This window comes from Nicotiana tomentosiformis, chromosome 6, assembly GCF_000390325.3.
Source record: "Nicotiana tomentosiformis chromosome 6, ASM39032v3, whole genome shotgun sequence".
Taxonomy (NCBI): Eukaryota; Viridiplantae; Streptophyta; class Magnoliopsida; order Solanales; family Solanaceae; genus Nicotiana; species Nicotiana tomentosiformis.
Window position 1 is genome coordinate 14,241,892 of NC_090817.1, and position 17,041 is coordinate 14,258,932.

General features: G+C 37.3%; 1 protein-coding gene across 1 annotated transcript; it reads right to left on the reverse strand.

The window, feature by feature from the left end:
* Nucleotides 1-235: 235 nt before the first annotated feature.
* On the reverse strand, nucleotides 236-15,403 carry LOC104102373 (uncharacterized). Its single transcript, XM_070177135.1, has 12 exons — nucleotides 15,267-15,403; nucleotides 14,877-15,008; nucleotides 12,664-12,746; nucleotides 12,497-12,572; nucleotides 12,309-12,376; nucleotides 5,475-5,559; nucleotides 5,012-5,130; nucleotides 4,739-4,822; nucleotides 3,961-4,107; nucleotides 1,630-1,738; nucleotides 1,428-1,547; nucleotides 236-703 (listed from the first exon to the last, which is right to left on the reverse strand). Exons 2-12 carry the CDS (start codon nucleotides 14,962-14,964, stop codon nucleotides 630-632), a joined length of 1,053 nt encoding a protein of 350 aa, XP_070033236.1. The 5' UTR covers nucleotides 14,965-15,008; nucleotides 15,267-15,403; the 3' UTR covers nucleotides 236-629.
* Between the last annotated feature and the right edge of the window lie 1,638 nt (nucleotides 15,404-17,041).

Sequence of the window (17,041 nt, forward strand, 5' to 3'; positions counted from 1 at the left end):
CTATTGTGAATCTTTACACAGAGAACAAATTAGCTACCTACAATTTATATAGTTATCATGTCAAATTATGTTTTTAAAATTTATTTTTTTCCTGGAAGCATTTGTTTTTTTTTTTGCCTAACAAGTGTCTGGTAATTTTCACTTCAAAATTTGCCCAAAAAAGATTTATATTAAAATTTAGAATAAGAATGCTCATTCAACTGGACAAACTATTCTCAGTAACCCAAAATCGCAGTTAGAAAAAAGAGGGACATCATCTTTAGGAATTGAATGTACTCTCAATGCCACGTTGAGCACAATGGCTGTAGTAAAGCACAAAAATAGGTCAACATACTCATTTATGATAGTTCTCAACTAAGTTAACAAAAATGAGAAGAAACGTACAAAACCTTTGAGCGGCGTCCTAAATTTTTGTTACATTGACCAGTGAATGATTTTTTTCTTCTCAATCAGCCAGAATAAACTTGGGTATAGTAGGGTATTTGTTCTAGTGCTACCAAAGAAGCAGGAAAGCGCATTTGTACATAAACTTGCTGTTGATCTGCTTTGTTGGCTAAAAGCTCCTGTCCTAGTGCACCAGTTCTGCAATTCAGCTTGGCTGAACTATTAGTAGTGCAACGTCTCTACGTTTAGCGCAAAATAGTTCTGCCGTTTTTCTCTGTAACAGCTTCAAGAAGCTTGTACATCCATCTATCTAGCATGCCTATCACAAAATGAATACCGACATGTCAGTGTGTTTGATTATATGTAGAAGATTTCTGACTGAGGCTACTAACAGTTAAATTTCTTCTTCAAGAAACAATTTACAGGGTAAATGCCAGTCAAGAAAAGATTTTAAGACAGACGTACACCAAAAGCATTATGAAAAAGTGACTCGTCGATTCTTAATTAGTAAACGACTTCTTAGGTTAAGTGTAAATAAAGAGAAACACTGCATTCCCAAATCCATCACTGCCATAAAATCAGCAAAAAAATCTGTATCGTACTGGATAGCAAGAATGATATATAAACCTAGTCGCCTCCAGATGCTGTGGTCTATAAAAATATCAGGCAAATGATCACAACACAAAAAGTTTAAATACAGATTCCTTGCATGAGAACTGGGAAAAAGAGATCCAAACACTTGAGACTATTGGAGAGGGATTTCCCCTAGGAGTTAGCATTCAGCTCTTGATATATGGGTGGTGAGGAAGAATCAAAATAAAACCCAAGATTCACAATTTCTCACACCAAACATTGCTAAACACTTTTTGTACACCTGAGAAAATGATATTTAACTTCTTCAAAGATATTCAAGTCAAGAGCCTTCAGTTCAACTAAAGGAGGAGCATTTCAAAAAGAAGAACAAAACAAATTCGCAGGGATTGATGCCTTATTAGTGGGGTTTCACCTTATCTAAATCTTACAGCTAAGTGTTAAAGGCAAACCTGTTAAGGCAAATGTCCCACCCAAAACTGCACAGAGCCGAGTGATTAGGTGCAGAAAACTGCGACGTTCTTCTCTGATGGTCACAGTAATTGGTGATAAATCATATAAGAAGTATACAGCTGCATATAGTCACAAAAGACATTCAGCGAACTATAAACAGAGCAAGATGAAAAGGGAGAAGGGTATCTGAGGCTCACTCACCTGGCCAGGTCCGATCAAACTCATTGATGGGAGAAAAGTACTCCGTCACGGAAAATTGATTAGTTGGTAAAACTTCTTTTGATATATACCTATACTCAGTTGGAACAACCTACATGACAAAAACAAGAGTCAAAACATGCAAGCACGAGAGCACATCCAGAAGAAAAAATCATTGTGACTCAACACTAATCTTCTGGCCAAAACATTCACAAGGAAAATCAAGCCAACCAGGATACATGCTTCAACTAATGTTCCTTGTCAACACTGTCAGATTGTTTGAACCGTCTCATCCAAGTCTAAGCTTGCTAGGAAGGAGACAGTTTATTTTAAGTCTACAAACACGCTTACTGTCATGGGCTGCTTTCCATCATCGACCCATGACCCCTTGGACGCGCCCCGTGGCGTCTCAGCAAGCCTCCCAACGCCTAGCGCCACGGTCGGCCCCGTGGTCTCGGCAGCGCCAAGTGACAAGCGCACATGCGCCTCTGTCACCCCACCGATAATCAGTGCCAGCGCCTAGCGGTTGGCAAATGCCATCAGTGCCGCGCGCACCGACAATGCCGCGCGCACAATCCATCATGTTGCCAACAGCGCCGCCCGCACAGACAGTGCCCCGCGCGCAGACCCAATGCTAAGCACCAGCGCCCAGCCGCTGGCAGATCCAAATAGTGTCGCGCGCGCCAACAGCAATGCGCGCGCAGACCCTGATGCTCAAGACAAAGTTGCTGCCATCGGACTTACTTCCATAGAAGACTAAGTCCTTTTCATTGTAATTATAGAGTAGTTTTACTTCATTCATTTTCAGTGTGCTTCTACAGCTTTCTTGGGTCAACTCATGTAACTTTGGTTTATTTTTTTTAAGCATTATTATGGGGGACCAAAGCATTCAAACATTCAAGCATTCAAACAATTCTCTGTACTGGTGTCTTTCCCCCGACACCGCATTGCATCTTGTAATAGCTTTCATCATCATCAATACAATCATCAGCTTTCATCATCAATTGCTCATTTTTCGCTGCTCAATTGCTCACGACATTGGTTTTCCCGTACGACACTGACAATCTAGTCTAGCGTACGGCGAGGACCTCAGTTGGCGCATAGCAACCGCACTGACATCGGTTGCTTAGCCTTACATCGCCCTTCCAAGGAACTTCAGAAAGGCGCCGTGTAACATTACTCACGTTCAGTCTTGATTTTTTTTTCTTGACCCAACACATGGAAATATTTTTGTGGAGGAGCGGCAGTTATACTTGAAACCAAGCCCTCTCTCGATTTTGTAAATTGTCTCGTCTAAGATTTTAAGTCGCTAGAGAGGAAACACTTTATTTGTTTATCTTAGCTTTGCATCATAAAATCCCTAAATGGATTAAAGGGGGTTGGCCTACTGGAGAAGATCTTTCACCTCCAATCGTAAGGTTACTAGTCCAAGTCATCAATGCATAAAAAGTGGAAAAAATCACTGATGGCCCATGGGAAGGGAGGTTTGGGTGGGCTTTAACATTTCAAAAAGAAGTACAAAATCCACCAAATGAAAAAAATTTGGATGCTGAGGGAAGCTGGCAGCAGGAAAAAGTTCCCTAGTCATAAAACCGTGGCCTTAAACGAAAATAATAATAGACATTGTTAACAGTGACATACCCCGATGCCATAAGAATTGTCACCTTACTTTTTCAGTTGATAGTGGAATTTTTTTATTTTTTTGACGAGGTTGTGTAAAGCAGCAAAGCGGTGAATCTATGCACTAATTAGATGATCCATCGAGTATTTTTTTGCAAGGAATATTAAAGCTAATAAACTGCTTTGGACGGCATATTTCATGCTATGTAATTAATTATACAACAAGGTGCAATAGCATGATTCCTTTTCTTCTCTCATTTTGTTCTTATCAGTAAAAAAGCTATAATACAATTCATGCTATGTGATTATACAACAAGGTGCCATTTCATGATTCCTTTTCTTTTTTCTGTTTTTAGGATAGTAGGTTTGGTGCCATTTTAATCTTTAAAAGCCAAGAATTGCAGATATTTAGCCTTTGGTGGAGAACAAGGATAATTAGGTCCCTATTATAATGGAAAAGGATGCAGATTTACAGACTTAAATTCAAGTTACTCATATTCCACAACATAAACCAGACAAATAACTGAAGCATGCAACCATAAGTACAAGTTTATTCATCTCACCACTTTAAGAAAAATGGTCACGGGTCCATGCTAAAAAATAAAAAAAGAAAAGAAAGAAAGTATGTCAAGGCTATGTTTGAATGCTCTAAGAGTATTCAAACAAACACTAGATTAGATCTCCATAACTAACAATGAAGGCTATACCACAAACCTTAATGAAATATTTGAATGTGCCACTTGCTCCACGCAGAATTCGTGATGTTCCATCAAGCGGGTTATGAATACCTGGATATTTGGGCCCAAATGACAAATCATGAATGATATGGCTTACATTGACATGAGTAGACCCTTCAAAAATCTGCATTTTCAAAAGATACAATTAAGAGTGAGAACATAAACTGGAAGTAAGAAAAGAGAGAAAAAGGATCCTTTAAATGCCTCTGTAACATGCAAGCTTTGAGAAGAGCTTGATGTACTTCAGAACAGGGATTAAAATAAAAATGAAAAGATTTCTGCAATCAGACCCTTAAGAAATGTGGTATTCCTAATTTCTCTATACCTGTTTCACAAGCTATCTAGGAGCTCGTTGTACAACTAAATGATCATAGATCAAACCACAAGCAAAATCTAAAAAGTAGCTTCAGCACAATCTCCTTTTGTCATGCACCAGTACAAAATAACTAGCAAGTTTTATTGACAAAGCAGAACTTCCACTTTAGTTGAACCACCTATATAATATGATAGAACACCAACAACCGAAGTAAAAAACTCTCAAACGGAGGGTTATTGCTCCAGTTTCTTAAATGAACTCTAGCATCTTCCAACTATACCATCAAAATTTTACGGATTAAAACTTCTCACACTATTTAACCTGATAGCTGATACCTTATAATAGAACAAAGTTCAATGGAGTATGCACATTTTCCAACAGTAATCATGTGTGTCCATCAAATCTACAAGAAGAATTTTAAAATATCAACAGAGCTGACCATTTGAGCAACAAAAATGTTCAATCCGTGAACAGATATATGGAAATTCCCAGCAACTCGCTGTACATCCAAAACCCCATACACCTGCACAGAACAATGTAAGCATCAGTAAAATGCAACACCACCATCACTTAGTTGGCCGAAGTGGCAGCAGATTTTAAGGCGCAAAGAGAGAGAGAGAGAGAGAGAGAGAGAGAGAGAGAGAGAGAGAGAGGGGGGGGGGGGGGTTACAAATACGAGAACAAGCATAAAATAGAACTTCCAAAAACATACCCTGCATCCTTCCCCAACAGCCATTGCTTGCTTAACCTTCTTGATCATATTTTCAGATTCTTCATCAATGCCCTGAAGATGGATCTTATCCGAATCTTCATGATGGTCTTTGTGCGCATCTGGTAGAAATTGTTTCTTAAAACAATTTAATCAATATACTGAAATGTGTTAAGCAAGTTAGAGCACAAAAAAATCAACTGATATATCTCTATAAACGGAATTTCTGAAGTTATTTGTTTTTTGCAAGTTGGATCCATCTATCCACTCCCAGAAAAAGAAAATTTGATAAAAGTCATTGAGGTCTAACAAAAGAGAAATTAACATTAACATGATCAAGGGCCAAGGCCGCACTAAGCAGGTTTAAAGCATAAGCATACAAGCATACAACTTGGACTCAGATAAAGGAAAAGTGGACAGTTAAACTAGTGTTACGACCCAAATGCAGAAGAACCAAAGACATTACCATGTTTATGAGCTTCATGTTCCTTCTCAACAAGGTCTGACAAATATTCAGTGCCAATGATATGGCCATCACTGTTCAAGCGAAGCTGCAAAACGTTCAACCTTAATCGCCAGAAGAGCATGAATAAAAGGATATGCATGGACATGCATATGCTGTGGTCTGCATGTGAAAATAAATGCCAATTCGAGGAAAAAGAAAATTACAAAATCTTCTACTCCTATAATCTATGAAACAGAAGATAAATGCTAAATATTTTCATCCTCTCTTTCAGAGTTACAAAGCTTGCAAAGAAAAATTTGGTAGACTAACAGAATGAAACAGGGAAGGTGGGGAATGATGGGGCATGTCTTCAGATTTGTAAGTTTAGGACTTCCAGAAGCTCTAGACAGCTAATACCAACTACCAAGTTAAGAAAGAATGAGAAATGTTGGGTGAATTACACTGACATTCCTAATTGTGGGGTTACAACGAGAGACCAGGTGATAGAGAATCATAATAGTTGTCCTAATATATTGTGAGGCATCACGTTTTTCTTAGGAACAGTAAGGTTGTAATTTAATTACTAGAGTAAAGCCTCTACCACCTCTCTCATCTCCATATCTACACTAAACCAAGAATATTGGTGTTTTGGACAAACCTCCCACCCAAAAAATTTCTAGTTAGTATTGCTAGAAGATGCTTAAATCTTTTATGAATAAACTAGCTTAAGCTATTGACAACAAATATGAATTGTTAGTGCGAAATATAAGAAAAGTAAAAAGGTAAATATTTTTAACCTATATCTCTTTTTGTTACAGTATCAATACTACTTGAAGAAGCTACTAATCAATGTAACTTTAGTAGGTAGAAGGAAGATAAGTAACCTATATGTCTTTCTTTCTAGTAAAGTAAGATTGCTCTCTATATTTGCTTTTGAAATGCTCTCAGGCACTCTTTTCAAGACTCTTCTCTCTCCTCCCCTCTAGGAGGGAGAATCTCTCCTTCTCCGGTTTTCTCCCATCGGAGATACCTCTCTCTTTCTCTTTCTTCCCCTCCCTTTGTTCTCTCTTTTCAAGGAATCACCTTTTGTGGTTGTTTTCTCCATTCTTATCCCTATCCAAGGTTTTGGAATGGGCGAGAACAGGATTTACTTTAATGCTGGGTTCAAATCTTTTGATATTACAAGGTGGTCTGCTAGCAACTCAGAGTGGTACGAATGGGTTGAGAGAAGTCGCAAGATGATAAGGAGATCGACCATGAGCAAAAAGATCATGGAATGGATTTGCTTCACTCTTCAAGAGGCCTCAAAGGACCAAAATAGAGTGGTCAGGAGATGGAAAATTTCAGAGCAGGGCTCAGAGCACTTTTGCACCAGAAAATTTAACGAGCATGGGAGATACATGCGTATTCTGTCATTAAATGGTGGAGGAAGATCAATACTTATTATTCATGAACCAGTCTTTAATGCAGGTTGGAATGAGGTAGCATTTAAGATCAACAACTTCATTAAATACTCAAAAAAAGTAGCAGTAGTTGCTCCCCCAAGATTAACTGAGGCCAACTATCCTTGTAAGAAGGTTGTACAAGATAGTAAATGGCAGACTAGGAGTCTTCGAGTAGCAGAGGTGACTTGCAACAGTGGAAATATTGACATCTCTGAATTTGCTAATGCACAAGAGAATGGGCCTTTGAAGAGATGTTTAGTGGGGAGTTTCGGAGAAGAGGCGAAGGAAAAACCCACACTTGCTAACATAAGAAGGTAGTCAACTTCAACTTGGAAAAATGTTTTTGGGGTGAACATCTATGAGATGTACGGGGATTTGTTCTCATTCGAATTCCTTAATAGATACATGGCTGAGAGGACCATCCAAGGGTAATTGGGGCAACAGAATATATGGAGGAAAGAGAAGATGAGAGCAGGGGAATGGAAGAGCAAACTATGGAATTAACACAACAAAATACAATCATAGCTATAGAAAATTGGGAAGTGGAAGAGGCTGAACCTCTTCTCATTCAGCAACAACAAGTCATTCAAGTCACAGCAAAGGAAACATCACTATGGGTCCAAAAGAATTTGATCAAGCTGGGCAAATTACTTGGGCTAGATTTCCAGGGGCATGAAGAGGAGGCCTTGGAATTGTTGTTACAAGTAGATAGAGTCTGACAATGTGTGTAAGAAGACAAGATTCAAAGGGGAATAAGAATTAAAAGGTCTAGTTAATTTCGATGTTAAATTCAAAAGCGAGAGGGAAAAGAGTAAGGGGAGGAAGATGCTTACCTTGGATCCATGCAGTTCAAAATAGTTTCATGGAATGTAAGGGGATTGAATGACAAGGATAAAAGGAGAATTGTGCAGAGTTTGGTAGTTGACTGAAGGCATATATCATATGCTTCCAAGAGACTAAACTAGAGGGGGACATTAGAGAGATTGTCAAAGAAGTGTGGGGAGGAAGATGGATCAGATTTGCTCACTTGGAGGCTAGTGGCACTAGAGAGGGTATCATGATGATGTGGGATTGTAGAAGCTGGGAGGGGGAAGTTCTGGAAACAGGTTGCTACACTTTGACTTGCAAGATTGTGGCACATTTTCAGAATTTTTCATGTCATATAACTGGGGTATATGCTCCAAATAACTACATTGAGAGAAGGATAGTGTGGGATGAGATAAGTGCAGTAAGGGGATTGATGGAAGGGCCTTGGGCTGTGTGTGGAGACTTTAATGTCACCTGATTCATTTCAGAAAAAAAAAAAATTGTAGGAGGAGAACAAAGGGTATGGTGGAATTTTTTAATTTCATTGAAGACATGAACTTAATTGATCTACGATTAGAAGATGGTAGCTTCACTTGGTTTAAAGGGGATAATCAAGACATGGCTTCCAGAATCGATAGGTTCCTGATTTCTGAGTGGGATGATAGTTTTAGTAATATAAAACAGATTCCACTGCAAAGACTAGCATCTGATCACATTCCAGTAGCTCTACAGGGGGCACTTGGAACAGGAACAAAAACTATTTTAAATTTGAGAATTGGTGGCTAGGAACAGCTGGTTTCAAGGACAGAGTCAAAGAATGGTGGAGTTCTTTCAATTTTTCAGGCAAGCCTGACTTTATATTGTCCTGTAAATTAGAAGCTCTCAAATCAAAACTTAAGGAGTGGAGCAGAAGTGAGACGGGGAATCTGGGATATCAAAGGAAGAAATTGTTAAGTCAAATGGCAGAACTGGATGAGGTGCTTGGAGACAGAATTTTAACAGAGGAAGAAACTATCAAGAAGGCAGCATTATTCGTGGAGTATGAAGAGTTGATAAAAAAATGAGGAAATCTCACGGAGACAAAAATCTAGGGCTCTATGGTTGAAAGAAGGTGACAAGAACACTAAGTTTTTTCACAAAGTAGCAAATGCACATAAAAGATTCAACAATATTGACCAACTGATGATACATGGAGAATTAACAGAGGAGCCATCTAGAATAGAAGAGGAAATTATTGATTATTATCAGAAGTTGTACAAAGAACAATGGAGACCTGCATGCCACTATGACAATTGCCCAGTTTTAACTGAGGAGGATAAGGAAGCTCTACAGGGTAACTTTGAAGAGAATGCAGTGCTAAGGTGCTTGAAGCTATGTACAATAGATAAAACTCCTGGCCCAGATGGTTTTACTATGAGGTTCTTCATCAAATGCTTGGAAATAGTGAAGTATGATATCATGAATGCTTTTCAAAATTTTATGACAAAGAAGTTTTTGAAAGAAGCTTCAATGCAACATTTATTGCTCTTATTCCAAAGAAGAAAGGTGCTAAGGAACTAAGGGATTTCAGGCCTATCAGCTTGATAGGTAGCATTTACAAATTGTTTTCCAAAGTTTTGATACAGAGACTAAAAAGGGTAATTTCACAATTGGTGGACTATCAACAAATGGCTTTCATTAAAGGTAGACAGATCATGGATGCTGTAATGGCAGCCAATGAAGCAGTTGATTCTAGGTTGAAACAAAAGAAGCCTGATATCTTGTGCAAACTTGATATTGAAAAGGCTTATGACCATGTCAATTGGAATTTCCTCCTGACCCTGCTAGAAAGAATGAGTTTTGGCCAGAAATGGATAAATTGGATTAAATTCTGCATGTCAACAGCCAGATTTTCAGTTCTTATAAATGGATCCCCAACAGGTTTTTTTCAAAGCAGAAAGGGGCCTAAGGCAAGGTGATCCTTTATCACCTTTTTTGTTTGTGATTGCTATGGAAGGTCTTAACAATATGATTAAAACAGCCAATCAGTATGGGTGAATTAAAGGTTTTGATGTAGCTAGAAGGGGCAATGATAGTTTAGAAGTGACTCATTTACAATAAGTTGATGATACCCTCATATTCTGTGATGCTGAAGAAGATCAACTGAAATATCTCAGGGTGATTTTTGTTCTTTTCGAAGGAATCTCTGGTTTGCATATCAACTGGAGGAAGAGTTTTCTTTACCCTATCAATGAAGTCACAAACATGGATATGTTAGCTGTTGTTCTGGGTGGTGAAGTAGGGGCTTTACCAACAATATATCTTGGAATGCCTTTGGGAGTTAAATCTAAGTCAATAGGGATTTGGAACAATGTTATAGAGAAGTCTGAAAAGAAATTGGCCAGGTGAAAAACCCAGTATCTATCTCTAGGTGGCAGAGTGACTCTAATCAACTCAGTTCTTAATGCACTTCCAACATATATGATGTCCTTGTTCCCCATTCCAGCAGGGGTCATCAATAGGTTGGATAGCATCAGGAGGAATTTTTTATGGAATGGGAACAAAGAAAGGAAGGGCTACCACTTGGTGAAATGGAAAGCACTCACGTTTGGCAAGAACCTCGGAGGGTTAGGGATCAAGAACTTGAAGATTCATAGTAAAGCTCTTAGAATGAAATGGTTGTGGAGGCTCAACAAGGAGAATCAACTCCTTTGGGAAACATTATTAAAGTAAAATATGGACAGGAAAACAAATGGATGACTAAGGAGGTCACTACACCATATGGGGTTAAGTCTATGGAGATCCATTAGATCACTGTGGAGTGAGTTGAGGGATGATTCCAAGATCAAAGTATATAATGGGAATAAGACTAGCTTTTGGAAGGACAATTGGCATGAAGTTGGCAGATTGGATGTGGCTTTTCCAGAAGTCTTCAGTTTAGCTCTACATCAGCAAAAGACTATAGCAGAGATGTGGACACCTCAAGGATGGAACATCATTTTTAGATGACGTATCAACGATTGGGAAGCACAAAGAGTGGTTGAATTCTTGTGTGCACTAGAGCAGTTTAGTGGATTACAAGCAGGTGAAGATGTACTAGGGTGGCAAGGCAGCGCTAAGGGTTTATTCAAAGTTAATGCAGCTTACAAGAGGATGAATTACTCCAATCAGCACATAGCTAATTGGCCTTGGAAACACATCTGGAAAATAAAAATTCCTCACAAAGTTGCTTGTTTTGTGTGGCTACTGGCTAAGGAAGCAGTCCTTACACAAAATAATTTGATGAAAAGAGGTTTCAGTTTATGTTCTAGATACTTTTTGTGTAGGGAAACAACAGAGACAATTAACCATCTCTTCCTTCACTATATGATAACATCTCATCTATGGAGAAATATTCTTAACCTCAAAGGCATTTCCTGGACCATGCTTGGGAAGGTTATAGATACTCTTAAAAGTTGGGAGGAAACAGGACTACATGCAAAGGACAGGACCAGATGGAGAATTATACCTGCTTGCATTTGGTGGACAATTTGGAAAGAGAGAAACTCCAGATGTTTTGAGAACGTGGAGAATGGGGTGCAGAAGATCAAGTTAAACTTTATTTAGCTGTTGTGTTTTTGGTGTAATCAGATCTACACAAATGATACTGACACCATTATTGATATTTTACAATCAATATAGAGAGTGATAGTGATAGTTAGAGACTCTTGTATATATGGTTTCAGTACTACCTACGTACTGTTTTGCTACATATGAAATATAGAAAAGTTACCAGTTTCAAAAAAAAAAGTTAAGTAATTATGACAAACTAATGGACATCAAAGTATTTTACCCATAATCAAAAGCTTGGCACAGTCAATGCTACAAGTTAAACCATCAAGACATTTCGCATTCATTAACTAATTCACTAGATTGCCCTTTTCTGGATAAAGATAAAACCCGCCTCCAAAAACCTCCCCCTTTCACCCCCAAACCAATGACTAGATAGCGGTAAATTTACAAACATGTCTTTGAAGAAAATAGAAACAATAACAAAAGGTGAAATCCAAAAATACAGTAAAACAGAACAATTCTTTTCATCTTCCATTCCCCCAACCCCGTACAAAACTAAGAAAAATAAGAAAAAGAATTGCTACATGAAAAACCAAAAACAAGTTAATAATACTTTTGACTGGAAATGCACCAGAATAATCTATGTTGACTACTGTAGCTCCAATAACAAGATAACAAATTTATTCATCCCATAAAATTTAGTCCATCTATGCAGTGGCGAAGCTAGTAATTTCATCTAAGGTGTTCAAACCTGAAAGAAGTAAAAACAATTCCCGATAAAGGGTGTTCAATATATGTTATATACCACTAAAATCTAATATTACCTATATATAGTGTAATTTTTTACCACCCTTGGGGCTATGTAGCTTCTCCCCTGCATCTATGGTTTAAAAGTTTCTCTATTAGAATCCCTAACTACCTATGATCCTAATCTTTCTTTGAAACAGTAAGAACACAATATAATAATACTAAAAACTAAAGGTGTTATGCATTACCCGGTAGTGCAAAACATGGTCATATTGTTTTCAGTTTGATGGGCAGCAAAAGTTTTTCATCAATCTAGACCAATTACCTTCCATATGTTTGTATCAAGATCTACTTCATGCTTCCCCGACATATCAATAGCATCCACACTTAGAACTACCAAAAAGAAAAAATTGATCAACCGCCGAAACATTACGAGCAAAATATTAACTGAGAAAAGCGAAACTCGAATTAGAATAAACAAACATGGACAGCAAGTAGAAAATATTATCTTACCATCACAAGGTAAAGAGGGGAATGTCATGTTTATGTGAATGGGAAGAGTTTCTCCACGTCTCAAGTCAACAGCCATCTGCACAGACGAAGTCGAAGCACAAACTTACTTCAGATGAGCTAGACTAAGCTAAACCTGAAGAAATTATACTAAAAAAGACGTAAAATACCTGATGAACCGTATCTATATTAAGATAGTAACTCAGTTCATGCAAGAATAATGTTGCCATGATAACTAGCCCCACAACGGAAACTGGTAATGAAAAGGAGGAAAGAGTAAAGTTATTAAAAGAATCAAACCCAAGTAAAATACGGACAAAATAACCAAGAAATCTTCTAGTTGTTCATTCAAAAGTAATGCTAATCAATGAAAAGTTAGAGAGAATTGTTCATGATATCTCATGGTAAAGCTGGGCTATAGGTAAACAGATAACTCAGAAATATTTAGTGGTTAGCACCAGTCAGGTAAAGATTAAGTTCCAGTTTTCTCCTACAAAAACTTTGTAGCATGCACCATAGACAGGCTGCATTCTCATAATCTTTTACTTACGATATACTCTCCCTTTCCCAATTTATGTGGCACTGTTTGATTAGGCACAGAGTTTAAGAAAGAAAGGAAGACTTGATATTTATGTAGCTATAAATCATCTCATTAAGCGTAAACGGGAAACTTTAAAGTTCAATTATTTTCAAATATAGGAAGGTGACATTCTTTTTGGGACAGACTAAAAAGGAAAGAGTACCACATAAATTGGGATGGAGGGAGTAGTTATCTTTTTCTTTTATTTAACAGTCACATCATCACGATACAACAACAACAACAACCCAGTGAAATTCCACAAGTGGGGTTTGGGGAGGGTAGTGTGTACGCAGACCTTACCCCTACCCCGAGGGAGTAGAGAGGTTGTTTCCGATAGACCCTCGGCTCAAGAAGACGAAAAGAGAAAATATATCAGTACCAACAACAGAAACCAGAGAAATAATAGCAGCATCGTAAGAATCAGAAAATAGACGGAAAAGCAATAACAATAACCAGTAAATACGGCCCGACACTATGAAACGGAAGAAAAGGAATACTAACCACTAGCAGTTTAAGACAAAACACCAGACTATCCTCGCACCCAATACAAATTAGTAAAATGCATAACTACCTCCAAACCTACAACCCTAATACTCGACCTGCACGCCTTCCTATCAAGGGTCATGTACTCTTAACCTTCACGGGTTGGCCTGGTGGCAATTGACTTGAGCCTTGGGGTTTGCTCCCTTTCAAGGTCTCAAGTTCGAAACCCACTGGCTACAAACAATTTCTGAGGGCCATCGGACTGGGTAAAACTTGAATTAACCGTGGTGCACTTGCGGGAAACTCCTTGCCGAGGGCCTATGCACCTCGGGATTAGTCGGGGCTCAAAGAGACTCGGACACCCGGTGCAAATTAAAAAAAAAAAAAGGGTCATGTACTCGAAAATCTGACATGATCACCTCCCCCAATACTTCTTACGCCACCCTGTACCTCTCCTCGTACCCGCCAAAGCCAACAGCTCACACCTCCTTATCGCGACATCTAGGCTTCTCCTCCGCACGTGCCCTCACGATAATCGAAAGAAAAACAAATGCGGAGGGTGGCAGAAAAATCTATGCTAAAATAAACAACAACAACAACAACAAAAAAATCCAATGAGTTCCCATAAATGGGGTCTGGGGAGCGTAATGTGTACGCAGACCTTACCCCTACCCCGGGAGGGTAGAGAAGCTGTTTCCGATAGACCATCGGCTAGAGAGTAGATGATCTGTGCTAAAATAAATCTACCTAAAATCAGATGAAAGCTCTCCAATATCTAACTGTTTTCTCATCTTTTTGGGATTAGCTCCCTCGGGTATCAAAAATATAAAAACAATTAAGAATGAATACAAAGAATCAATCTACTATACCTCAATGAACTATACCTCATTCTCAGGTTAGTTAAGGTTGGCTATAAGAATCCTAATTGTATCCATTCCACTCACTACAGGCTCATTTTATACCCCAAAGAAGAGCAAAGAAATAAAAAATGATTTAAGTTATATACACCGATAGTGGTAAGTTCAATTTAACCGACCACAGGGATCCCCTCCTGTTTACCCACCCACCATAAACGATTACTAACGGACTCGGAATACGAATGAGATGAAAAAAGGCCATCATTGGGGCAAATGATACAATAGCTTCGGTTATGGCATAACCCATTAATTGTTTTGCCAATGATGGATTTCGCATCACCTAATGAATCGAGGAACTAAGGACGTTTTCGAAGAAATTTTACCTGTTATTGTGAATCAACTTAACCAATGTAACAAAACTATACACTGACAATGCGCAAAACTAAAGGTTAAGAACGAATACCGAGGGCGCCAGACTTGGTTTTCTGCAACAAATGATCTTCAGCACGTGGAAATGCATCAATAGCTCTTAATGCTTGCTTCACTCCCATCTTCTTCTTTTTTCTCTCCTTTTTGTTCCCAATATTTGATAATGCTGTTCAAATTAATCAAGCAATCAATTAACAATTGAACTATACGAAAACATTTTGGTCTAATCAAGCTCAATTCGTTACAACCCCTAGCTTTACTTGTAAATAACTACGTCATTTCAAATTAAAACTAATTTAGGAAATAAAATGAAGCTAAAATTCCATCATTTTATAAGAAATTGAAATTAATTAATTTGCAATAGCCAATGGACCAAACTCCGTTGAATTTTACACACAGAGAGAGAGAGAGAGAGAGAGCGCACCTGTAAGAGTGAGAGAGACGGAGAGAGAATGGGGGCCCGGGAAACAGAGTCCGATCTCCGACGGGAAATTCAGAAAAACGACGAAGACAGAGAGATTCGAAAAAGACTTTTTACTTTACTGGGCCCCTTTAGTGGCCACAGTTTTGGGAAAAAAGATATTTTATATTATATTCATTCTCAAAATAATAATAATAAAATATATATTTTATATATATATATATATATATAAATAAATTTTATATACTTTTATACTTATCGAATATAAATAATTTCTAGTGATATCTCGAAACTCTAAAATCCGTAAGCCCAATTGAAATGTTGTATGTTTGTATGATCATTTCTCACCTAAAGTTGGAATATCTAGAGACTCCCTAAACTTGATACATTTTATCTAATGCATTCTTGAATTAATTTTTATCCTTATTTTACCAAGAACTTGGCCATTTGATATAATGATGCCTACCAAAGTAAATGGTACATTCTATAGAATATTTATAAGACCAATAATGTTATATGTGATAAATATTAAATCGTTAAAGTTCAATTTATCCACCGGATGAATGTTGCAGTGATACGAATACTAAGATGAATATGTTCATATAAGATTAGATGGGATTATAAATGACCGTATTCATCAAGTGCAAATAAAGTGATAGAAGATCATTTGAGATGGTATGAAGATCTTGTGTTCAATCGCCAAATGCATTGATTAGTCCATGTGAAATAATAACGAGTGAAGGTATTATACGGGGACAAGATAATTAGATAAACATAAAATCCCATTGAAGGAATTTGTGGAATGACCCCTAAATTATAGGGATCCATTCATACTTAGAGCCCGTTTGGATTAGCTGATTGTAAATAGTTGATAAGCTTGTAGTGTTGAATTTTTTTTAAGTGCTGAAACTGATTTTTAAAATAAGCATTTACGTGTTTGGATAGAAGTGCTGAAACTGATAATAAGCAGTTTATGTGTTTGATTAAAAAGTGCTGATAAACTATTTTTTGTTAAAATGACTAAAATACCCTTGAATGTTTTTCAAAAAATTATAAATTATAAATTTCTTTGTAAAGAAAAGAATTAATAACGAATATGGAATGAAGAGAAAGTCAAGAAATTTATTTTGGAACAAGTATTTTGTGAATTAGAAAATATTATTAAGGATAAACTAGTAAAAGTGTTGGTCAAACTAAAAGTGTTTATAACCTGAAAAGCCATAAGTTGGAGGTGATCAGCTTATGATTTATGGCTGATTTTAGCTTATAAGCACTTTGAGTATTTACCAAACGCGTAGATAAGCCAAAATGTGCTTATAAGCCCGTTTGACCAACTTATAAGCTTAGCCAAACACTCTCTTAGTGAAAGAGGGACTTAATGAAAGAAGAATGTATATGTATAAAATACCTATTAGTTGGAAATATATTTTAGACATCTTAGCAAATTTATTGTATGTCCTATGATTTTTAGGAGTGGTTTAGTCTTTCTTATAATATAGAGAATTTCTCATACTCACTATTTGTATTTGCATAATAATATTGAGATAAGTTGTAATAGAGTAATATGGTCAGAGAAAAATTATATAAACGAGTCCAGCTTTTTTATAATTACAATTAGAAGAAATGCCTATTCAATTATCGTATAGAGTAAAACCAAAGAAAATTATCCCTCGTGACCACTTACTATTTTAATAAAAAAAATATAATCTTATAAAGTTATTTTGTATCTCGTGTTCATCGTTCATTCTTATAATTTTTTATTGATCTCCTATGAAAAA

Excerpts from the sequence above, each read along its gene's own strand:
- LOC104102373 (XM_070177135.1), bottom strand. The coding sequence starts at position 14,964 with ATGGGAGTGAAGCAAGCATTAAGAGCTATTGATGCATTTCCACGTGCT. Across the intron at positions 12,573-12,663 it reads ATATAGATACGGTTCATCAG|ATGGCTGTTGACTTGAGACG; the intron begins GTATTTTACGTC and ends TCGTCTGTGCAG. Across the intron at positions 1,548-1,629 it reads GTTTGATCGGACCTGGCCAG|CTGTATACTTCTTATATGAT; the intron begins GTGAGTGAGCCT and ends GACTATATGCAG.